Source organism: Choristoneura fumiferana, chromosome Z, assembly GCF_025370935.1.
Source record: "Choristoneura fumiferana chromosome Z, NRCan_CFum_1, whole genome shotgun sequence".
Lineage (NCBI taxonomy): Eukaryota > Metazoa > Arthropoda > Insecta > Lepidoptera > Tortricidae > Choristoneura > Choristoneura fumiferana.
The window spans coordinates 9,063,697-9,088,786 of record NC_133472.1 but is presented as its reverse complement, the minus strand read 5'-3'; the positions used below and the strand labels follow the sequence as shown (position 1 = coordinate 9,088,786).

The 25,090-nt window shown below is 35.9% G+C and overlaps 5 protein-coding genes across 5 annotated transcripts; 2 read left to right on the top strand and 3 right to left on the bottom strand.

Annotated features, from left to right (window-relative positions):
• Window positions 1-333: 333 nt before the first annotated feature.
• On the top strand, window positions 334-7,768 carry LOC141426243 (1-acyl-sn-glycerol-3-phosphate acyltransferase alpha-like). Its single transcript, XM_074085097.1, is given in 6 exon segments — window positions 334-524; window positions 612-745; window positions 1,128-1,250; window positions 1,253-1,308; window positions 1,816-1,981; window positions 2,426-7,768. Coding segments are annotated over 6 exon segments (825 nt in total). The 3' UTR covers window positions 2,581-7,768.
• On the bottom strand, window positions 6,720-11,499 carry LOC141426234 (protein-associating with the carboxyl-terminal domain of ezrin). Its single transcript, XM_074085087.1, has 7 exons — window positions 11,120-11,499; window positions 10,819-11,004; window positions 10,594-10,733; window positions 10,294-10,403; window positions 9,871-10,200; window positions 9,600-9,787; window positions 6,720-9,517 (listed from the first exon to the last, which is right to left on the bottom strand). The coding sequence occupies exons 1-7, from the start codon at window positions 11,330-11,332 to the stop codon at window positions 8,747-8,749; spliced, it is 1,938 nt and encodes a 645-aa protein (XP_073941188.1). The 5' UTR covers window positions 11,333-11,499; the 3' UTR covers window positions 6,720-8,746.
• A 306-nt stretch (window positions 11,500-11,805) lies between these two features.
• On the top strand, window positions 11,806-12,652 carry ND-ASHI (NADH:ubiquinone oxidoreductase subunit ASHI). The gene is made up of 3 exons (XM_074085116.1): window positions 11,806-11,994; window positions 12,067-12,284; window positions 12,373-12,652. The coding sequence occupies exons 1-3, from the start codon at window positions 11,904-11,906 to the stop codon at window positions 12,580-12,582; spliced, it is 519 nt and encodes a 172-aa protein (XP_073941217.1). The 5' UTR covers window positions 11,806-11,903; the 3' UTR covers window positions 12,583-12,652.
• Window positions 12,653-13,434: 782 nt separating this feature from the next.
• On the bottom strand, window positions 13,435-15,429 carry MED22 (Mediator complex subunit 22). Its single transcript, XM_074085107.1, has 3 exons — window positions 15,124-15,429; window positions 13,809-13,910; window positions 13,435-13,719 (listed from the first exon to the last, which is right to left on the bottom strand). The coding sequence occupies exons 1-3, from the start codon at window positions 15,218-15,220 to the stop codon at window positions 13,502-13,504; spliced, it is 417 nt and encodes a 138-aa protein (XP_073941208.1). The 5' UTR covers window positions 15,221-15,429; the 3' UTR covers window positions 13,435-13,501.
• A 1,045-nt stretch (window positions 15,430-16,474) lies between these two features.
• Ass (argininosuccinate synthase) lies at window positions 16,475-25,048 on the bottom strand. The gene is made up of 10 exons (XM_074085069.1): window positions 24,900-25,048; window positions 24,669-24,774; window positions 24,069-24,229; window positions 23,610-23,694; window positions 22,296-22,441; window positions 21,403-21,524; window positions 20,517-20,668; window positions 19,080-19,171; window positions 18,427-18,575; window positions 16,475-17,092 (listed from the first exon to the last, which is right to left on the bottom strand). Exons 1-10 carry the CDS (start codon window positions 24,962-24,964, stop codon window positions 16,929-16,931), a joined length of 1,242 nt encoding a protein of 413 aa, XP_073941170.1. The 5' UTR covers window positions 24,965-25,048; the 3' UTR covers window positions 16,475-16,928.
• Window positions 25,049-25,090: the final 42 nt, after the last annotated feature.

Below are 25,090 nucleotides of genomic sequence, written 5' to 3'. Positions count from 1 at the left end.
GCGTCGCGAGTGTTTTTCTTTAAATTAAAATATGTCAAGCTTATCATTAGGCGACCCGCCTGTTCGTTTGCCAGCTGTTCGATAAAAAAAAAAGCTCAACACAAGAGCCCAATCAACTTCGAGATCCACGCCTGCCATGCTTGCCTGTCTGGAAATCCGGAATACACTATACACTAACGCGTGTATAGGCTTGGAGTTTGTAGACGCTTGGCAAGCCTCGGCCAGCATGTAAACGTAGCATTAGCTAACCCACTGAGGATCATTGCAGTGGAGAAATAGAAATCTCAAGTTTTTTTATATGGAAACACTTTCATTCAATTGTCATTCTTCGTTATGGCTTCCTCCTATTCATATCCTGAATTATTTTTGGCGGGTTTTATATTTACCTTGCCGTTTCTTTACGAAAAAAGTGATGTTTTTCGATATTACCTAAAGTTTTTCCTTTATTACGTATTTGTTCTAACGATTTGCACTGTTTTGTTGCCCGTGGTACTATTATATCCACGCGACGTTACTAACTTAGTGTAAGATATCGATTTTTTTTTGTTCTTGAATGTCAATCTATAATTAAAGTATTCGAAAGATCCGTATTGTAATATCTCGTGGTACAGTGTTGCTTCCAGGTTTTGCCGTTACGCCTCTTATATAGTGGGAATAGAATGGGAGTTGAGGGGGCTTGAGCACTGGGAAAGTGACCAGTGTTACATTGTGATTTCAAATCATCAGAGCTCCTTGGACATCCTAGGTAAAAAAAAGTTATAATTTTAAGTAAAAAAAGTTTGCTATCTAGATAAAAATGAATTGGTTCTCAAGACTTGTATATATATTTTATTTCTAATGAGTTATTTGCACCTTTAAAATTAACTGAAATAATCCAAAAAAATATTTTTTTAAATTCAACCAGACTGTGTTTTATTTAAAGTTTATTTTGGAAATGTGAATATTTCGAATTGTTTCAGTTTAATTTTAAAGGTGGGTATCTCAAATATTTATAAAAACTTTTTTTTTTCAACCGTAGTTATACTTACTGACTAAATAGTGATGGTACAAAGTAATTTTTGCAAACTTAGTATCACCTAAATCCTATTCTGCGCCCTAACTTTATTGAATAATATTTCTTTTTGTAGGGATGTTTGAGATGTGGCCTCGTATGAAGCGATGCACGGTGGTTGCTAAAAGACCATTGATGTTCACTGGAGCATTTGGGTTTGGTGCCTGGCTGTCTGGTCTTGTATTCATTGATCGTTTAAAAACGACCGTGCTCGTCGGCTCATGAGGGAAGCTACTGAGCGTGTTGTTCAAGAAAAGGTGTGTAATAGTGCAGTATAGCTATTTATTGCATTCATTTAATCCCTTGCTTGCTGCATATTATTACTAGTAAAGCTTTAGTTTTGGCACTCATCTTTTTAAGCTTTAGTTTTGAATCACAGTAGCCCCTTTATGTAGCAGTATATGGTGGTATTCCATATTTTATATAGGTCATAAGTATTCGCATATTTTGTAAATTACAACTCAAAAGTAAGAATAACTGCCAAATGTTATGTGGGGTATAAATTATAAAATGAAATATATTTTTTTAAATTTATTGAAATAATTTCTAAAACACATAACTGGAAATATTTGGCTTGTCTTCAGAATATGTATATTAAAAAAAAACCAGAAGCTATGAGATTAATACCATGAGTCTACTCAATCTTGAACAATTATGTTACAAGTTACAACATAATAATATGGTTCAAGACTGAGTTATTAAAATAGTATAACAGTCAAGTGTACAAGTAAAGTAAATAATAATAATAACTCAATCTTTTTTAGACTAAGCTTTGGATATTTCCCGAAGGGGCAAGGTTCAACAAAGGCTGTATTCAGCCATTCAAAAAAGGAGCATTCTATCTAGCCATTGATGCCCAAATACCAATAATGCCTGTTGTATTCAGCCAGTACTATTTCCTAGATAGCGACACGAAAACATTTGAGCCAGGTAAGTGTTGCCAGTAAATTGAAATGAAACAAATTCAATTAAATAAAGCCAATGTGAAGTGTTTCATAAAGGCCCTTTCTTCCCGGTTGATCGACACCTCTGGGGACCCAAGAGCTGGTACATATTTATCCCAGCGGATCGCACTTGCGGTCCAAAGGATAATGCGGCCAGCATCATGGGAACTCTGCCTCAGGCAGATCTTTTGGATGGGGTGTTCTTTTTATAATTTTGAAAAAAAAAATTAATAAATCTTCTAAACCTAATGTTTTTCAAAAGTTACAGTCACTGATTTCAATAGCCAAACTACTAACCAGTGAGCTATTGCACTGTAATATTTATTGTCAGCAGATTGTTTTACAGCTCTCAATTATAATGTTTGTATGAATATTGCTTGAATTTTTTTTTCTACTTAATTGTTTTTAACTTAAGTATTTTTCAATCAAGGTAAAGTAGTGATCACCACTCTGCCGCCTATACCAACCAAAGGAATGACCCGCGATGACATAGAAGTGCTCTCAGAAATGGCGCGTCAGAAAATGATTGAGGTTTTCAACGATAGCTCTAAGGATCTAGTGATGCAGAAAAAAATCGCAATCTAATTCAGCCATTGCTAACTCAATAATGGGAGTCAGGAAATAAGGGATCCAAACTGTAATGTATTAACGTTATTAGGTCCATGACTTTTTAATATTTTTCTCTTGATTAGGTTGTTTATTGTTTACACTTTAAAAGTATTTATATTATTTATTGAATAGTGTTAATTCTAGTCAAAAATAATCCACAGAAGCACTGGCTTACTATCACCAAAGAATTAATTACTTATTGTTTGTTGTTTTGTTTTATACTTACTTACTCGTTAACTTACTTAAGTATTTGATTATTTATTCAAATTGGCACTATTTGTCGTAGTATTATTAGTTGTTAAATTAATTTTAAGAATACCAATAGTAACTGTTTGTGTGTTTAATGATCTCAGTAAAGGTTGTCGCACAAGTAACCACTCGGCACCGGATCGGCGCTGCCTCAACTCATCTGCTCGCCGTCAACTGTTTAGCACGAAATTCGAAGTTCCTATAGTACCGTCCCTCTCACTCGTATTAAATAATATAAGCGTCGGCGGGACGGTATGACACGAACCTGCAGGGCTACTACGAAACTCGAAGTTCGTGTCGTATCGTCCCTCTCGCTCTCGTATTAAATAGTATAAGTGTCAGAGGGACCGCAGGACACGATCTTCGAGTTTAGAGTTTCGTGGTAGCCCTGCTGACGTAAGCTCGATGACTGCGAGTTGACCGCGCGCCGCTTGCGGATTACTAGCTTGTGCCGAGGTGAGTCGATACTGTTCCGATGCCGATATGTGTGCGTTACAGTATGGAATTTCTTAAGCGTGTCACACACTAAGCAGATACGATAAGATATCTGTATCTGAACGCATATCTGTCAATATCGCTCCCTATACAATTCAATGAGCTAACACACACAGCGCAGATAACTTATATTTTATCGTGAAGTATCTGTGGGCACCGACATATATCGAAAGATGGCAAAGATATTATCTGCGTATATAAATTGATCTGTGTTTAATATCTGCCGATATAAATATGGTATAGTATTTTATCTTCAGATAGACACAGGTTGATTTGAGAGCCCCGCTGCACGCGAGTAAATCTAGAAGAGATAAACACGAAAACATTCTGTATAAACAATTCGCAGCAAAAAACAAGTCTTCTCAGTTTGAAGGATTTAGACTGAATGTATCGTCTCGTATATTATCGTATCTGCGTAGTGTGTGATAGTTTCAGATCATTAAGTTATTTTACGCAGATAAAATATTATCGTATCTGCGTAGTGTGTGACACGCTTTACAAAGAATACCGGACGGCTCGAGTTAAGGCGGCGCCGATCCCGTGCCGAGCGGTTGCGTGTGCGATAACCTTAACACTTACCTAGTAAGGTCAGCATCAAAAGTAGCTGGTTATTTTTTTACTCTGTCACATTAACACATTTGTCAATCTTGTATGGCGCTAAGTTCGTGCTTGTTAAACGACATGTATGGTTCATCAAAGAACGACATAGTACAAAAGTAACCAGCTACTTTTGATGCTGACTGTACCTACCTACTTATGAAGTAAAAAATACACTTACACAATCATGTTTTATAGTGCGAGGGTGAGTCTCCAAGGCAAACTTGTATAGTCGCCGACACTCTTCACTAACTAGTGAGAAACTGATTAATGGTCACAAGGGGTGTTAGCGAATGTACCGGCGGCATTTATAATATAGTTGAGTATAAAATGTGACTGCATTGTACATATTATGGATATTATATAGTTAGCCATTAACAAAAACCGAGTGGCTGGAATAAACAACCGCAGCCGTTTTCCGTATTACGAAAATCGAAGGATAATATACATAAACTAAAACCAATTTCAATCTGCGACCAGACACCACACCACACCAGTATATTATTCGACCAGTTATTAGTCGATTTTCGGAACACATAGGAAACGGCGGTTGGTCCCTACTCGCGATCTAAAACATTTCTTAACTGGGTAGTACTATACCATGGAACCGTTTAATTATGAATAACATCTCATTCGTCGCGTTGTCGGGAATATGCAGGTACTGGTACAGTCAGCATCAAAGGTTACACGCTCGCACCTTATCGCGTTACAGCGACCTAATAAAAAACTACAATTTAGGAGCTTGACTGTAGTCTTTGGGATAAAATAATCTCTTGAAATTCGGATTAAAGTGAGCCGGTCAGCTTACTTGCATGCGAATTCCTGCTTATTGCCTTGTTGGGCTGGCCAAGAATATATTTGCGATTGGGCTGTGTTTTGATCAAGACTGCTAAGTATTTACCTGTGAGGTTGTGAGAAAGAACGTCAATCGAAAATGTACTCATTATTTTAAATAACAGTATTTTAATGACAATTACTTTTAAATCATGACATTTACTGCATAGCTTTTGAAAGCTTGGCATATACCAAACATTAAGCTTGGCGTTCTATTTAAAAGAAAATGTATTACACTATTACAATTGATTAAAACTGATTAAACAGTGCGTAGCTTAAGGTCGTAATTGTGACCTGACTGTTGACTTTTAAATATGTACTGTTAAATTCAGGCATTACTTTACGGAGGTCCATAACAATGAGCAACCTTTTATCATGATATTCCGCACGTTTTGGTAGGTTTGTTGGCTATACGTTATTCTTTTACGCGACTGGGTTGGGCCTTGGGCCTACTACATTCCATATCCCTAATATTAAATCATAGGCAAATATCGAGATACTTGAGACCGGTTTACGTTAAATAATGGCTATCTTAACCAGATATGAGCCATGCGCAATACAAATAATCTTAAAACATTAAATCACCGCTATAAATTTAATATAGTAAGTACTAAAGGAAAATTTTCATGATTGCTGTGGATACTAAACAAGTTGCGGTCCCAGCTCAGCGTTTTTTGTTAATTCATTTGTCACAACTATATGTATTTGTTACGCGATGTATTTAGACCGTGATTGATTATGTATAGTGAGCTCCCGGTATTTCGACGCAATTGTATGCATCGATGCATACAAAAATATACCTACCTAGAATCTAGGGTACAACCAGGAATTACTACAAACTGTCACTCATTAGCTACCACAGCTCAAACATGCAGTCAATTAAACTGAATCGCGTACCAAGGTGGAACCTTTTCATCGTCAATTTCGCTATGATTTCTGAATATGTATTGGATCTCAACATGAAGTTAATAGCACAAAGTTTCCACCCTTGTATGCGGTTTAGTTTCCTCAACTGCATTTTATGCTCGTTAAATATGCTCGCTCAACCTTTGTCTAATATCTTATCAGTTGTATAAAATGGGTGCCCCTTGAAATGTCGACAAACTATTTATCGAATTTCATTTCATCGAAAACAATCCATAGAATATTCAATACTAAGTAAATTTTTCTCTTGGAGTAATTTCACTTCATCGACTATTCATTACATATTAAAACAATTATTAGAACAACAGTACAAGGATTATTATTTGCTTAAAAATACATTTCATCAACTATTCATGAGATCTGTCTCATGAATAGTTGATGAAATGTATTTTTTTTAAATGAAATGTTGTTGTTCTGACAACCAAATATCGCTGTTTATTTCTTCGATATATTATTATAAAACACCAGCAGAACTACGACATCAAAAAAATCGGTGCCTGAAAAGTAGGTTAGGTTACAACAGTCACCCTAAAAAAAGAAACCGGTACTTACCAGAAAAATAGGTAGGTTAGGTTGGGTTAGAACCGCGACCCCAACAAAAATAAAACTCTGCCAGAAAAGTAGGTTAGGTTAGGTTAGAACTGCGACCCCAACAAAAATAAATCGCTACCAAAAAAGTAGGTTAGGTTGGATTGAAACTCCGACCGTAACAAAAATAAATGGCTACAAATATTAAGAAATAAATAAATTTCGTTCGAAAAAGTATGAAATAATAAAATATGAAATAAAGTTCTTCTGCCAAATAAACTATTTATTAAATCATATTTCCAGAAATTAAAAATCGGTGATACCTCGAATGATTAAAATTTAAAATAAGTATTTTTAAATACTTATTTAAATTTATTTAGGGGATGTTACACCATCCATTGATTAGCTTTAACCGACGGTTAAATGTGATGCCGTCTCCGTCTATTCGAACAAAACAAATAGAGACGGCATCACACCTAACCGCCAGTTAACACTAATCAATGGATGGTGAAACAGCCCCTTAGTATTTTGAAAGATGTATAAATTTATTTAAGAATATAAACTTACTTATAGAAAATACAATTATATACCTAAGAGCTAAATACTACTAAATAATAAATCTACTACCTAACTTAAATAATATTTTTATATTATAAAAAAAATACCGCCTCTAATCGTTCCTGGCGCAAAGGTGCCCAACACGCTTGCCGCGTTGAACGGCGATAGATAGCCTTTGCATCAAGAACGACTCGGAGCGAGAGTCTTAATCCCCGATCCCGCAGCTGGCGTCCTACCTCTTAAATACTTATTTTAAATTTTAATCATTCGAGGTAATGAATATTCGATGAAATGAAAAAATAGGAAAAGTTGCATTTTAACTGATATTCGATTAGAAGTTTGTCGACATTTCAAGGGTAAACCGTATAAAATAGTGTGTTGGTTTAAACCAAAACACATCAAAAAGGTACCTTGTTTAAATTCCGGATTCCCGTCGGTCGTGTGCGTAGATAAGCATGAGAGTCCTAATTTAAAAATGAACTTCAAATGTAAATTATTAAGACTTATTGGATTTGTGTGCAACTTGTTTATTGCAATATACATTAAACAGTAGGTAATGAATTGTGACAATAGTATAAAACTTTAAACTATCTAGATCTACACAAGCCTTCCTTTTTAACATACAATGTTGTTAAAAGTTAACAGGTCCTATATAAACGTAGTAATGTAGTGGATAAACTGCTTAGAGATGAGTATAATTTATAAATAAATATTGAATTAAAGCCAACTAACTCTTCCACACTTTCTAGTCACGCCAGTAGAAACCTGTATGCTTCCAGCGTTTTTATCCTTCTACAGAGACCTAATTTACAGGCTGGTTGTAATTAAGTGCCGGTGTTAGGTTGTATGAACACCAAAATAAAATCGTTTCTTGTATACATTTAAAAACCAGCAATAAACATTGTCATTGTAAAATTTCTCGAACAAAGTATAAAGACTATAATGACTTAGTGTCTTTCAATAAATGCAACTTTTAAAGTAACTAAAGACATTATGGTACAATATTATATATTGGACCAAATTGAATACCAGTTTGACAATGTCTGATTTTAATGCAGTGTTAGTGGTTATCAGTAAGCGATGTACAAATTAAACGTACATCATGGAATATTCGTAGCCCCACTTGCATGTATGCTTTTCTTGATTACGAGCACTGTACCTAGTGTATTACGGATTAAGAAAATAAATAAATTAAGCATACATTGATAATTCACATCAGCGTTCGTACAAGTGGGCGTTTTAGATTCGAAAAGTGTAATAAATAAATACCAATAGAAGTAAGTAGCAATAATTTATGAAGTCTACTGTATATAAATAAGGCTAAGAGCCTGCGACACCACACCAACCCACTGGCTGTTTTTCACTTTTGACACTTGTATAAGTATGACTTTTAGCATGGCCAGCAGCAAGGAATGTCTAGTATTTATTAATAATAACAAGTACAGAAAATTGTCTTATAAATTCGAAGCTTATTACGTTACGTAACTAATTGAACTTATATTATGGACTTTTAGTATAACTGTAACTGGTTGAATCACTAAGTATTTTCAATCTAAAAGCAGGCAAAATTATAAAATGTAATGATAACATAATTTTTCTAATATTGCCCCCATGAAGTGAAATTGTAGATAGTTTATTAAGATTAATCATTGACTATATATTAATTTCATTAGTAACAGTTTTTCTATTTCAATCAGATGTATTGCACTGGGGCAGTTTACTTTTATCACAATATTAATTATTTTATAAATAAACATGGTTTATTGACTTACTGAATGATATTACTAAATATTATATAACTTGTTATTTATGTATAATACCACCTTATTCTTCATATCTCATAATTATCTATATACATCACCTAAATAGTCAACAGAAAATTGATATAGCTTGTACCAATTTGTCTCGTACTCCATAATAAATATTCTAAGAAACTGTTTTGTTTTATTACCATTATTTAATCATTCCAGGTGTCACCCCAGCCTTCGTTTTCATCAGTCCCTTCGTCTGGAACAAAGTCTAATTTACTACTTAGTGATACACTTTCAGCAGGGGCTATGGTTAGAGTTGGCTTCTCTATCACTGGTGTCATATCAGCAAAGAAATCGAAATCATCGCCACTTTTCTTTATACTCTCGAACTTTTGGTTCTTAATGTCTAACTCAGAAATATCTATTATATTTTTCTTTGCCTCTATTGCTGCCTTTTGTAGAAGTGATGTTTTAGATATGGTTTTATGATTTGTGATACTGTTATCTACAATTAGTGGAATATCTTCGTAATGTCCTTTAATTTCAGGGCTAATAAATGTGGCATGCTTGGTGTTGCTGGTGTTGTCCCAATCGCTCCAATCTTCTTCACTGGGATCTCCAGCCCCAATGTTGGGTTTGATTCTCAAGCTTTCTACTTCCACTGATTCACCACCAACTGGAGAAGGTCTTTCATTTAATGTAATGGTTTCAAATGATCCTGTTTTCTCATGTTTAAATATCTCTTCCGAACATGTCAAGTCTCTAAGTGCTTTTTGCTGTGCAAAGATTTCGCTGTGTGCCCTCCCAGACACAAGTGTAAGTGGACTGGTTTTTGAATTGGGTCTTCCGTCAGTGAAAAACTTGGACCTTTTGCCTCCAATAACTGTCCCAGCACCTAATATGGGCACTAGCTCACTCAAACATATGAGTGTGCATGCTACCAAATTATCATCTGTGTCTTTGATGCCTAGGAGCAACTGAAACAGAAATAGATTATGGAATTAGTATATTGATTGATGAAACAACTGCAATCTTAGATCATTACACAAGTTAATTTACCTCTGGCAGTATGTGTTGAGATAATTCTTCATGTGAAAAGACATGAACATACTTAGAGAAGTGTGTTAGTAATAACATTCTTATCTGGCTATCTCTTACACCAAACAACTGCATAAGTCTTGGTTTGACATGTTCTTTAAATATACTTAAGCTGAAAAACCCTGAATATTCAGAGTTTGGTGTTCTTTCTGAAAAAATAAACAAGTAAAGAAGTGTTACTTGTTTGGGGGTAAGTAATAAAATTTAAACATAAGTATGAAGTTATTTTTACCGTGTTTTGGTTTCAGAATAAAGGGGATTACATCTTTTCTTGCTGTTTGGTCTAGCATAGTTAATCTCGACAGTAATAAGCCCCCAAGCTGCTTTGCCACAGTTTCTTCATGGTAACATTTCAGGTTTTCTAGAATAGTAGAGAAAAACTCGCATCTCTCTTCTTCACTTTTGAGGGGTAGAAAGTTGAGAAACTTGTAAATTGAAATAAATTCATGATTGAAGAAACTATGGTGTGAAACTTCAGAAAGAGAGGGCCTTAACTCAGGTTCATTGTGCTGAAGAGACTCTCTGCAGTATTGTTTGAATTCCTTTAAATGTGGTACTTGGTCTGAAACAAACCGTTGGTAGATTTTTTTGACATTCATCAGTTGCACTTTAGCATTTAGCATGTAATTTTCTTTCTTATAATTTTGCTACATACCATCTTCATGACCTGTGAAGACATCATCCACTAGAGCAGCAAAACCATATTGATCAACTGTTTTTGTTATTTTGTGAGAGTCTTCATTTGGGTCAATGGCTTTGTCATATCTAAGAATTTAATAAAACATAATTTTAAACTTACTTAATACAAATACATTTAGATTAAATGAAATTAAGCATGTAATATAATAATAATAAAATAAAGATAATACAATATAACTAACTTTTAAATTACAAAATTTTATGAAAATACCTGAGCTGCGATGATAGTTTTAATATGTAAATTGAGTGTACAAACCTATGAATCCGAGCATGCTTCAAGTATGCACCAGTAAGCTCTGGGAATGAGCAGAGGTATTGCAAGCCACCTAGTTTCCACTGGCCATCACCAGTCACATATATTGCTTGAATACTCACATTGTTATGGGACATACCAGCCTTAAATAAAAAAATTGCACATGCCTTAAATATTAGCACTAATTTAATGAATATTACAACACACAACCAATATTGTTATTGGTACCTGTTCATGTAGAAAAACCAAAGCTCGGAGAATATTATTCAGGCCAATGCACATCTGAAGAGGTGTGAGCACACCAAGTACTTGGGAGAGTGGCTGTACATACTCTGTAGCCAAATAAATAGTTGATCTTTGCTGCCATGCTGAGATAAAACGCACAATGCAAGGGTGGCGATATTTCAGTAAATTCTATAAAAAATAACATTTACATTAAATTTCATTTCATAAATTCAGATCTGGTTAGCACGTGAGCTGATCAATTATTATAAACATAAATAATGTTAAGAAACAGATGTTTACTCACGTTAGAGAATTTTTCTAAGGGGGTTGACACAGCCCACAGCGGCCCTAAAACCGCTTCTCCTTTGAAAACAGACACTGAACCATCACTTTTTAAGCTAAAATAACTACAACTATCGTTTATAGTAGCTCTATATTGTGCCCAAAAGTCCGTAACCTCTGTTGGCTTTTCCTCTATTTCTAAGCCATTGAGATGAGATCCTTCGTTGCCCATCATGCGGAGAATCTATAGTTTTCTTAAGGACTTATCATTGATTGATAGACTAATCAACTAATTATTGATTGTGGAATTCCTTGCAGTCAGTAGAATGTAATGTAAAGTAGGTACAAAAAATAAGTAAAGTAATCTAATAACCTTGACTTGATATCTGTCAGTAGTGTCAGTGGAGTGGCATTGACGATGCATTGACGGCATACGCGACAATTACAAATTTGAGTTTTAGTAGAACTTTTTTGAAATCTCTCCCGCCGTCGTCTCCCGCCGATTCAAAACTTTGATCTAACTTGCTAAAGAGATATCGATTTTAACGTATTTAATTAATATCTATTTTAAACAAATACTTTATCGGTTCTGAATTGGCTCCACTACCCAAATTAAGTGTAAACTTAGCTTTATGCAATCTAGATACAACCTGTGGTCGAATGAATGAATATAGAATATATATTAAAATTTATTCCATTCGTTCAGTTTAGTTCTGCCTGCTGTGCTGTCAGTATTTTTTTTACTGTCGCTGATTTCGGTGTGGGTAACAAAATTATTGCAGGATTTCGGGTCTGAGCCAGTAAAAATGGCTTCAGCTTTACTGACAAAAGCAATTCTAAGTAATCCAAGCTCAGTTCGTAAGGCGGCTGGAATATTTTGCAATGCTGCACGGAACCGTAAGACTATTTCCACTGAATTGATTTAAACTGTACTTGTTGTGATTGTTACGTCACACCTCTTTTTCTTAGATTGGAACTATCAGTACAAGCCTGGTCCATACCCGGTAACCCCAGAACAGCGTGCTGCGGCGGCTAAGAAGTATGGCCTAAGCATAGAAGAGTACCAACCGTACCCGGAACATATGGGTTACGGTGACTACCCAAAGATGCCTGATATCGGAGCTGATTCCAAAGACCCCTTCTACCCTTACGATCAACCCGAGTTAAAGAGGAATTTTAACGAACCCGTAAGATATAGACGTTTTGTAATGTTGAAGTTTTTAATACCAATTTCTAAATTAAAACAAACTTATTATGTGTTTACTTCTGTTGTAGATGCATGCAAGAGGTGAGATATTTGGTGAAGACCGTTATGACATCAGTATGAGGCCTCGTTTCCCAGTGTGGTACCAGGCTTTGTGGTTCTTTGGAGTTCTTGGTGGTTGCTTTACTTTGTACTTCTACTTGGAAAATTACAAGATGGGAAGGCCCGTTACTATTAAGCAGTACCCCCATGAGGGCACTTTCTATACTTTTTCAAAGTAAACAGTGTTGTACACAACCTTGTTAGATATTTAATGGAGAGTTAGCTTGATTAAATTAATTAACCACAAAATATTGTCTTATTTAACTTTCTATTAAATCCTTTAACTTGACTTAATTAACAAGCCAAGGACAAGTATGGTTTACTCTTAATTTATTTAAGAAATTCAACATAAATAATATTATGTGATTTGACTGTTGCAGAAGTCAAGTTCAACAATGAAACATTTTCTATTTATTTTTTTAACTTCAAAGCTATCCTGTAGACACCTAAACACCTGTGACATACCTAAAACACAAATAAGGCCCATAATAATTGATTGTTACTTCATCCCACCCACTCGCTCGTTTGCCACCCAGTCGAATAAAAAAAAATGCATTTGTAGAAGCAGCACCATCTCCATTTTACTTGAGTTTAATTGATTTTGTTTGCAATGAATGGGCTAGTTTACTAAAATATATATATATATTTATTAGACAGGAAGGAAAACAAGCAAGTGGGTCTCCTGATGGTAAGAGATCACCACCGCTCATAAACATCTGCAATACCAGGGGCCAACCTAGGGGCCTAAGATGGGATACCTCATGTGCCAGTAATTTCACCAGCTGTCTTACTCTCCATAATTATATAGTCTGTTGCTTAGATCCTGACCTTACTCATTAACTATATCACATAAGAAAAAATTAAACTTAAGGTGCTTTTTCCGCTTTCGTCTCTCCCTTTGAATCAATCTGTATCATTGTATGTTTAATTTCACTGCACAATGCAAAGATTCTACTATTAGAAATATAATATGATATTTTGGGAATATGTATAGCAGGAAAGGAGGCTAGATAAATAATAAAAACATAAGATGTTAATTAAATGTTTAATTTATATTTAACTTATCCACAGTTTGATTTTTTTCTGTTCTTAATTTGATTACTTATATATACTAGTAAAGTATTCATCTTCTAGATCATAGAGATCAGCAGCAATATCATCTCGCAAAGACATCAGTTTCTGATCACATTCCTGTTGCTTTGTCCTAAATAGCTTCGAGTTCTGTGTTATTGCTTCATTCACTGAAGGGAAATCATTCAGTATCAGGTACTGTTTGATATCTGACACCAGCTTCATAAGTGATTCCCCAGCTCTTACTGTAAGAAAATAAATCAAAATGTATAAGATAAATTTCTATCCATTTTTAGTCTCTTCAATTTGAGGGCAAGGCAGAAGCATATCCTACCAATATTAGCAGCTCGGACTTGCATTTCAAAAGTGTCTTGCTCAATTTGAGTCATCCGGTTGAGTTGAGACTCATTTTCACCTTTGGCAAGCTTGATGATTTCTGAAAAGAATTTAAAATGTTTTGAAGACAGTTAAATATAATTAGATAATTAGTTAAGAAATTAAGACAAAGTAATAAATTGCAAGTAATTAATTACACATTAGAGCAGCTATACTCAATCCGCGGACCATTGCTACAACACAGTTGTGGGGTGAATATTTGGGCGTTTGTACCGCTGTCATTGTTCTCAACACTTTTTTTATCAGATTTCTTAAGAAATAGGTACAACAAACATCAACATCCAACACATATGTTGATGTTTATTGTACCTACCTATTTCTTAAGAAATCTGATAAAAAAGTGTTGAGAACAATGAAGGCAGTACAAGCGCACGAATATTCACCCTGTGACACATTGAGAAAAAGGTAAAGTATTGATTGATGGCTGCATTAGCAAGAGAAATTCAAAATAGTAACAATAGTACATTGTCTTTAAGGGCAATAAATAAGGAATTACGAACGAGTCTATTAGCTTTAATGAGTCGATGCTCGTAATTCTAGTACCACCCGTGCAACATACAATGTCGCAAATCATCACATTTGCAAGTAAAATTGTATATTTGTAAAAGAAAAACTAATATTTTATCAAAAATTGCCGATACCTCTGATTGCGCTCTTGGCAATCCGAGCATGTGCATGGCGTGCGTGTGCAGCGCGCGCACGGAGCAGCAGCACGCCATGCAGTAACAATTTCATTTACTGACCACGGGTTTCATGACAAGCACATTAAGGTCGAGGGTTTTATTTGGGGGGCTGCAACCAAGGTAGCCTGCATGTTACGACACTGTTTACGAGCAAGTGTGATGAAAAATTCTTAGTTGTAAGAGGGAATAACAGTTATTATGAGTTACAGTTAAGAACAATGCATTTATGTATTTGCTATGGACTATATAATGCTAATAGTTTATATATAGTTATCTTAACAGTATACGAGCTTGAAAAGTAAGTAGGAAATCTTTTGAGTTTAAGTTTCTCCTTCAATGGCAGACAAATAAAGCACTAAACAATTGCTTTTATTCTGCTGAAAAGATTTCCACCAAGACATACTGTATTAATTGTAGATTACTCAAAACTTTCTTACAAAGGGAAAGCTTTAATGAATTGCGAAACCAATACAGAAGAACCTTGATAAACATCATAGATGTAATTAAATTATACCTACAATTGATAAGTTCACAGAGACAAATTTTACTAATGACATGCACGATACTTACCTTCGAAATTCTCCAACATACTCTTAACATCTTCTTTCAGGCGTGTGGTATAAGACTTCAATAACGCTTCTTTGTTTTGAGGCAAGTTTCTGTGCATATTTTGCAATTGTTTTAACTTATGACTTGAATGTACTAGGGTTCTTGCAACAAAGCGCTTCGCATATGTTAAATTTGTAACTTAAATTTAATTAGTACACTAATTATTATATTTAAAATATAATAAAATAATGTTATTAGTATGACTGTTGCAATCTTTTTTTATGACAAACAAATCTGGAACTGTAATTCTGGCTGGAATGATAGTACCTGTCAAATGTCAATCGATAGACAAAAAAAAACATTTGTTAGTATAAGTTGCCACGTTGAAAAAACTAGGGTATGGTTTCACTAATGACTTAAGCTACTGTTACACATGCTCATGGACTGTTTACATTTGCTAGCAATAAGCAAGCTCAAAACAAACACTCCGATATACATGCCTTTTGATAGCATACTCTCTGCCAGCAGGGCTACTACAAAACTCGAAGTTTGTATTGCACCATCCCTCTCGCTCTCGTATTAAATAGTATAAGTGTCAGAGGGACTGCAAGTCAATTGTAAAAAATGCGTGGCCAGTCTACTCTCTAGCTCTAAACCAGGATTTTTAATCCCACGGAAAAAATGAAGACAAAAGAAGAAACTAAGTTTCGTCATTGTCAGTGACTTTTCAGGGGATTTCGAGGTATGGGCCCGCTAGAAATATTATATTAAGTTCTGTTGTTACCATGTTTTGTCTATTTTCGATAAAAGAGCCGTAAAAGTTGTTTTTTGACCAAGAAGTACTCTGACTGGAGTCCATCCTTTCATACAACAATGATCGAAAAACAACGGAAACCCTAAGAATGAACAACTGAACTACAATAAAAATATAACACCAATGTGGACAGTAACAAGTAACAAGAGTCACTGGAAAAGGATTACGAATTCAGTCTCGAATGTTAGTGCACTGAATGACGTCTCGAATCAAGCGGCCCACAGCTTAAAAACCCGGGTGAAATACCAGGACAAAAAATAAATGATGACGAAAACAGTATTCTCTTTGTTAATTAATATATCAAAGTATAAATGCCAAAATAATAAATTTCATCAGTAAATCAAAATCTTTTATCTTGATTAAGAAATACAGTTTTTTAATGGGAAGTCGATTTCTGGCAAATGTGGAAAGAATGAAATATCTTGAATTTTGCGAATGCTTTTTGATAACGGCAACACCTTTGTTTACGTTTTTTCCATAGGATTCAAAATCCGGGTTTAGCAATAGATCTGATCCATGCTGGAAGGATGCATATTATTTGAAATAGATAACCATAAATGAAAAATAATGTAGCTGAACATTTTATTGATTTCATAAATGCATCCTCCCCCCTTATTAACTACTTATAGAATTTATGGCAAATAATTACTCATTTTATGTATATGGTTGTCGTTTAATGAACAATGCTATAAGTAAAACATGACAAACTTTTTGTTGATTTAGTATTTTAGTATTTAGTATTTATAATTTATTTGGCAAAAAACATAAAATACATAAGGCCTTATTCTAATAAGTCTTACAATATTATGCACCCTTGTAGGGTATAGCCACATTTATAATAATGTTATCTAATTCTATTTGGCAAGTAAAAAGTAAGATATATTACGTACTTGCATTAAAGCTTAAAAACTACGGTTACATTATGCTATAAATTAAATAAGACTTTTATAAACTATTATGGCACAATAATATTCTGTTTACAAATGCGTATAATGATATCTTGAACACTAGTTTAAAATTTTGTTTGAGCAGTAAATCGAGAATATTCCTTGAGCCTTAGGGCGTTGATGTTGATAAAGCCAGTGCTGTCCTCGGGGGAGAACCCGCCAGCGACGTCCATAGACACCAGCTCTTTGTTGTACAGACTCGTCGCGCTCTTCCTGGCTAGTATGGAAACTAAAAAAAAACAAAATTGGAACAACTTATTGGTCGCAAAATATAGGACGGACCTTAAAGCCCTGTTTCCACCGCAAACAAATAATGAGCGGGAGATGGCAGAACGGACTTCGTTTTTATAAAATAGGTTTGCGTTTCCACCAACAAAGAGTTTTGTTGTTTGATTGCCACTGCAAAAGAGAAGTGAAAAAGAGAAATGAGCGGACCCGGCTAAATGGAAAATGAGAAATAGGAAATGAAAAGTCAATTTCCACAGAGAGTTCAGTTGAAGTTTTGAACGGCAATGTATGTCCATTTCTTTGGTCCTCGCTGCAGCCTAAACGGCTAGACGGATTTTAATTTAACATATGAGGTACCATTGGATTCGTCATAACTGTCGGAGTGACATAGGCTATTAATATTTCAATATGGCGTCTGCGAAAAAAAATGGCGGAGGAATGAAAAAAAATATTTTGTATTGTAACAAAAAAATATTTAGTAATGAGTCCCGACTGTTGAACTTAAAATAAGCTATTTAACAGAGTTCTAGACCACTAGACTTATTTTCTTCCTTTTAGTTTTGGCAGTTGGGTTTTTGATTTTTTTAATTTGCAGGTGGTAGGACCTTGTGCAAGGTCCGCCCGGATTGCTACCGCCATCTTGCTCGCTAATCCTGCCGTGAAACAGCAGTGATTGCACTGTTGTGTTTCGGCGTGGAGAGTAAGACAGCCGGTGAAATTACTGGCACTTGAGGTATCCCATCTTAGGCCTCTAGGTTGGCAACGCATCTACAATCCCCCTGGTGTTGCAGGTGTCTATGGGCGGTGGTGATCTCTTATCATCAGGAGACTCACTTGCTCGTTTGCCATCTAGTTGAATAAAAAAAAAAATATATTTTTCTTTTAGAAATATAAAATTTTACTCGCAAATTGATGAAAAACATTGTATGTCGCACATGTCGCACGGGCGGTACTAGAATTACGAACATCGACTCATTAAAGCTAATAGACTCTCGTTCGTAATTCCTTATTTACCGCCCTTAAGACACAATGTACTATTAATAATTTTTAATCTTTGTAAAACTATCAAATCAAATTAATCAAGAAAACTAAATATTTATAATTATTTAGCAATACATGAAAAATTAAAAGGTAAGGTAAGTGAACAGAGTTTCCACTGTTGTAATTATTTCATCTCGCAATCGAAGTGAAAACCAGTGTAAAACTCGAGCATTAAACCCATTTTTCCCTCGATGTATCTATCCACCCTCGCCGTACCGGCTCGGGTTGCTATATGAACGTCTCGGGTAAAATGGCTCGTTTTATGCTCTTGTTATACAATCTACTATTTTGTACCATTTCCTTTGAACAGCTTGACAGTTACAGTTCCGGTCACTGACTCCTGCGACAATTTCAAGCATTTAGACGTGTAAGTTGCCTCTGGTGAAAACCAGAAACCATTGTAGACAAAGTCGGCCATCTTGTCTTGCAGGTACTTCTTAAGCCTGTGAAAATGTTATAAAATATTCTCGTGAACTAGGTCTGACGTGAGAGGACATCTATTACATACAACCAAACAATTTGAGGTAGATACATATAAGATAAGTACTGTAGGGACTAGGCTGTATACCGCTGGCAGGTGGTGAAACGGACCACCTGGCAGGCTAGATTGGCTTTATTATGTATAATGGTAGTTTTTTTATATTGTATGATTCTAGAATTTGACTTTAAAAGACGATTGACAGCGGTATACATGCCGGGACACAGATTGCTCCCGACTTGCTCCCGACTGCCTGAGCGGTTGGAACTATCTATGTAATCTAATTATAAGTTCTAAAACAAAAGCAGAATATTGAAGAAATATCCATTTTATTTGAACTGAGTTTAAAGTCACGCGCGTAGATCCCTATTACCTAAGCCTTACCAAGTTACAGTCCCCACAGTACCTACCTACCTATATGTCTATATGAGATCTGCATTATACATTGCAACTTATTAAGTGGAAGTACCTGAGGACTTCTCTATCCAGAGAGTAGGCTTCAAGATCAAGGTGAGCAGCGTGCAGTATGGTGCCGGCCGGAGTTTCATATAGACCTCGAGACTAAATGGTAAACATAAGTGAGAAGAAATCTTAAATAACGTCGTATAAGAGCAGTCAAAGTTATAAATACATGTATTTATAGGGGAAAACCAGGTAATGGGAGTCAGTGGGCAATAGTAGTCACCCTCATATTTCCAAAACTACAACGACTAGAGACACGTAATGTCCTCCCGGCCTCGCTCTGTGACCCTAAAAATCGTTGCGAGCCGGTTGCGCTAGTATAGCGAATTTACACTGACGAAAAATAAACGTTAACTATCACATTTATTAATTTTTATGACATATATTTATTAATAAATCAATATAACTAAACAAACCAAAATTTTACAAAACTAAAAATTACAAATAAAAAATACCCTGGAGATCGCCCACTTGGCGCTCCAATTGCCCCTCTGCACCGGCAAACTTTTCACATTTATTGTTTTATTTTAATGTGTGTATTCAGCGTATATTCAGCATAGCGATTTGAAACATAAATCACGTGTGTTGCTAATAAATATTCTTTAAAAAAAAATCTTCCTTAAGTACTTGCGGATAATGAAAATCAAGTAACCCTCATTGCCCGCTATAGAATTTTATAAGGGAAATTGAAAGGAAAAAATAAAACCTCTGAAAACAGAAGAAAAAGACTAAATTTCCGAAGAAGAGGCCGGAGATAGTAAATAGGAAAGTTCTTCAGGAATCAAACGATATCAGACATGGTACTGATGCTTTATGCCAAAATGATGAGTTCGATGATGCTGATGATGTAGGAAATAATTACTTAATCAGCAACGCATTCGGCGTAAATAATGACACGTGCTATAGGTGTACCTCATATGGTTTAAGGGCTCACGCAGATTGCACCGGTTAGTTGGGATGGGAGATTTGTGTCTAATCTTCATTGCTCCAACTGTGACCACTATGGGGAATGGATGAAAATTCTCGAAACGCTTGAAACGTTTTTTATCGATAGGAATAACCTTTCTAATTAACAGAAGAAATATCAGATTTTTAAGTAGCATCGATTAAGATTAAGAAGGGCTACGGAAAAGCCCGAAACATGTCGAGCTAAACTCGGTTTAAGACGTGAGTTATCCGTTACAATATCATTTAATATGAGTGAGTTTCACGGTAGTTTCATGGTCAAAATAGCATCAGTTAATTAAAAAAAATAAAAGAGTTTTCTTTATCGCTAAATTACGACAGTGCGGTCGGTTACGGGTTGTTCCATAGCCCAGAATAAGGCTGGTTCCGGCTACTTATGGGGGGGAGGGGCTTATGGAATTGGGGGTGTTGCCACAGGAGTGGATTGCTTAGAGTATCAAATAGTCTTAATCCGGCACTGAGTATAACTTTGTATTACCTTTAAACCCAGGAAACGGTTTTCGACGATGTCGATGCGACCGATGCCGTGATGTCCTCCCAGCTTGTTGAGAGTCTCCACAAGAGCCAATGGGTCAGAAACGAGAAGAGATTTTTGTTGTCCGCTGGGGATTTGTACCGATACCGGTAAACCTATAAGGGATTAACGGATACAGAATGCCCTGAATAGATACAAAACCGTGGTGGCCTAGTGGTACGGCCTCTCAAGCAGAGGGTTGTGGGTTCAAATCCGAGCTCACATCTCGCGAGTTTTTCGAAACTGATGTGCGAAATTATATTTAAAATGTATAGATTTACCACGAGCTTTACGGCGAAGGAAATCATCGTGAGGAGTCCTGCACAAACCTGCAAAGCAATTCAATGGTGTTTGTGATGTTCCCAATCCACACTGGGCCCGCGTGGGAACTACAGTCCAAGCCCTGTCATTCTGAGAGAACCCATGCCCTGCACTGGAACGTATATATACTTCGTTTTTTTTAGTACTAGGCGACTAGTGAATCAAATAAGCGAATACAAGGGCCGCACTGGCGGTTTTAAGTTTACTTGTATAAAAAAGTCACGCGGTTAAAAACCGCGACGGTTTACCCGTGGGCTTAGAAAGAACGTAAGCGATCTAGACGTGTCTTTTTATTGAAAAACACTTTTGAAAAATAAGTCACAGCGAATATGTAAAAATTAGCAAGGACATTATGATTATTTACATGCTTTTGGTATCATAAGTAATAAGTAGTTACTGTTTTTTAAACACGCTTTTCAATAAAAAGACTCGCAAAGATTGTAACCCTTTTTCTAATGCTAAACAAACGAAATGTAGTCACAGATTTGATATGATTAAAACTGAGCGATGTATTTAGTTTAGATTGTACCTTTCTCAAACGATATGTCGATGGTAACGGGGTAGTCCTCAGTCTGCTGAAGGTCCCGAGTCATTTTATAAATGCCGTTCGGAGGAATGGCTGCCGGGTCCTCGAGCACACCCGATTCATAGCTGCAACAATTATGTTCCACGAAGTAAAAAAACTGTATTAACCATAAACCTACAATTCCAAGGCAACAGCTCTATTTAACCACTTGACAGTCCGGAGTGCGCGACCAATATGCCATGTCTCAAACCGTCCGGGTTTTTGATCGACGGACGCAAAGCATCCACAATTTTCCAACTACAAGGATTTGAATAAAGAAAAAATACTGTGACGTACATTAATGTTTACTCTTTTAAGTACTATTTATATAATAATAGCTTACATATAATATAAGATTTGTCCACGGACGGGTTGAAGCATTTTGGTTTTGGATACCATGGTATCGTCGGACTAAACTTTCTTTGAACCCGGAAAAACGGGCTAATTTTCAATTAACTGTGAAATTTAATTTTTAGTAGCTCTGAAATAAAATAAATAAGTGACGTCACAATTCAGTATTACCATAAAAATATGTGGGGTTTTTTGACAACTCATAAAAGTTTGTCAATTGAGTTGTTATAAAAAATATACTTACTAGCAGAGGCCGCTTCGGAAGTGTAATTCACAGACCACAGATATAACTTATCGAAACCTGTACCATATCTAATTCCGTTTCCCCGTTTGGCTAAATGCGCCAAGAGCCAAAAAAAAGAATACCTTCCAATTCGAGCGCAGCGAGCTCCAAACGTATTCAGTTTCGGCAACACTAAGATTTACAAGAAAAACTAAGTCCGTGCGGAGTCCGCGCCGCTCGCAGTGGAAGGTAAATTTGTGATGTAAATAAAAAAAAAAAGTACCTTATATGCATAATGTTTTCGTCGGTAGACCAAGGTTCCTTTGGAGTGGCGGATACAGGAATGTTCTCCTGCTTTGCGAACGCTATAAGGTCACTGCGACCTTGGAATCTTTCGAAAAACTCCGGGACGCGCCACGGGGCAATGATCTATCATTGGAAAAATATACTTGAAAGCCTACCTGTATCACCCTTGTTTGTATTTATTTGTAACTAGTGTTAATCTCTGGAACTACTGAATCGTCCCAAAAACTAATTAATACAAAGCTACACTGTCCCTGATTAACATAAGTAAACCACTTTTTATTCAAGGAAAGTGAACTGCGGTCAACAGCTAGAGGTAGATATATTACAATAGGTAATCATCTAACATCTTATGTTTATTATCATACTGATTTCCCTCGTCAGATAGTGCGTTATAACCTTTGAAGTTAGTAATGAATGACTGATGAGGTTCTACAGTGGTTGTTGAATGAGGGTAGTTGCGAGAGGCTAGTTGGCACAAATGTCGTGAGACCTCACGACAACTTTGAGGTTTGTCCCTATCTGAGATTACCTTGGAAATAGTGCCAGGCACCCATCTATTTTGTTTCACGTTTATGATTGATTATATAACTAAATGAGCTAATCGCAGGCAAGTGTGTAACGTCAAACGGACCTCTCGATACTAACGCAGGTGGTAGGACCTTGTGCAAGGTCCGCCCGGATTGCTACCACCATCTTGCTCGCTAATCCTGCCGTGAAGCAGCAGTGCTTGCACTGTTGTGTTTCGGCGTGGAGAGTAAGACAGCTGGTGAAATTACTGGCACTTGAGGTATCCCATCTTAGGCCTCTAGGTGTTGCAGGTGTCTATGGGCGGTGGTGATCTCTCACCATCAGGAGACCCACTTGCTCGTTTTCCATCCAGTCAAATAAAAAAATGCCACCTAGCGATATTGCGCCTGTCAAGAAACCCTCATTGCAGGTATCTATGTTAAATAAGTTTTTGGTAAAAATGTAATTTTTAATAGAAGCTTTTTTTCTGACTGTACTTTTTGTCGACTTGTCACCCAAACTACATTTGCATACAAAATTAGAAGTCGATGCCATTAACCGTTGAAGAGTTACATCCCGCGGAGACGATCCTGGCTGGACTACCAGGATGTCACTATCAGATTATTGTATTGTCACGCAAATTTCAAATCAATCCGACCACTAAAAGTTGGTCGAATTTAAATTGCAAGATTTGACTACAGACATACAGACAATAATGGGACAGACTAAACTAAATAAAAGCTTGTAAATAAGTAAAACTGATTAACTTATTAACTTTTCTCACCTTTCCTTCTGGCCAAAGAGAATATACGCTCAGCTCGAAACGAACTTGGTCGTTGCCCTTGCCAGTAGCGCCGTGAGAAATAAACCTGTTGCATGAAGAACGTATGATAATTATATAGTAAACAATTGATAGGTAACTACCGTCAGTTGATTATCTCTTGTCTGTGTTTATACATTTACCAAATTTAATGCTATTTTTTATTTTTATATAAATCAGCAGAATTTGTACATACCTATTAAAACCATAAATTTAATATTCTAGTAATATTAAGTTTATGATTAAAACAAATGAGACTAAAATGCAGTATCTTTTTAGTTTCCGCCAAAAACTATCATTTTAACCCTTGTAAAGCTACCAAAGACTTAAGACTAATAAAAATCTTTCAATTTAATAGAAATGTTGGCCTTTTCAGGGCGCGGAACCCTGTAAAGTAGGCGAACGACTTTTAATTACACTTACTTGGCGCCTAGCTTCTTGGCAGCGTTCACGATTCCCACAGAGATGCAGGGACGGGCTAGGGAGGTGCCCAGGTAGTACCGGCTTTCGTAAATCAACCCCATTTGAACGGCCGGAAGCATGTAGTTGGAGATGAATTCATTGCGCAAATCTTCTACGATCACCTAATTAAAAATAAAGAAGCATTAAAATAACTCGGCAGAGTAAATCAATCCTTTAAGGTAATATTAAAAATGCGAAAGTTTGCGAGTATTTGTATGTTTGTTTCTCCTTCACGCTAAAACAGCTGGACAGATTTATAAGAAAAAATTGGCATGTAGATAGCTGAACGACTGGAATAACACATAGGCTATTTTTTATATATTCCGTGCGATATTCCTACAAGATCGGGATAAAATCCCAAAATGTCAACCGTTTCGTTTAGAGACATAAAAAGGTGTTTTTATGCAACGTACGTAAATGAAGCCGTCTTCATTTTAGGAATTACGACGTAATTTTAGGAATTTTCCAAAGGATTTTTTGTGAAATCTCGGAATTCTAATGGTTAAAAGCGAGTGAAGCAGTGGGTAAAGGTTAGTTTATAGTAAAAATAAAAGTACTTACATCTTTGGCTCCAATACCTTTGGCCTTTTGCGTGGCTTTGGCGAAATCTTCATCTTGACCGATATCGGCCATGTAGCAAACGACTTCATAGTTTTTTTGGATAAGCCTAATAAAATTATCATAATTATGTATTGTAACAAATATAAATTATTTGAAGATTCTAAATTAATTTAAGAGTTCCAAGACAGGAATTGGGAACCTAATGCTCTAAATCAGCTCAAAAAAAAATACCATTTCAGTATGCAGCTAGTATCGAGACCTCCTGAATAAGCTAAGATAATGAGATCTTTCCCCATTGTGTGACTGGATCGGAATAAGTCTATTTTTCGTTACATATCGGTGTACAAAGAGGGCAGTCACAAGACCGGGCAGTGATACTGATAACCCCACAATAACAAAATAATATGAACTGCTTCAACTAT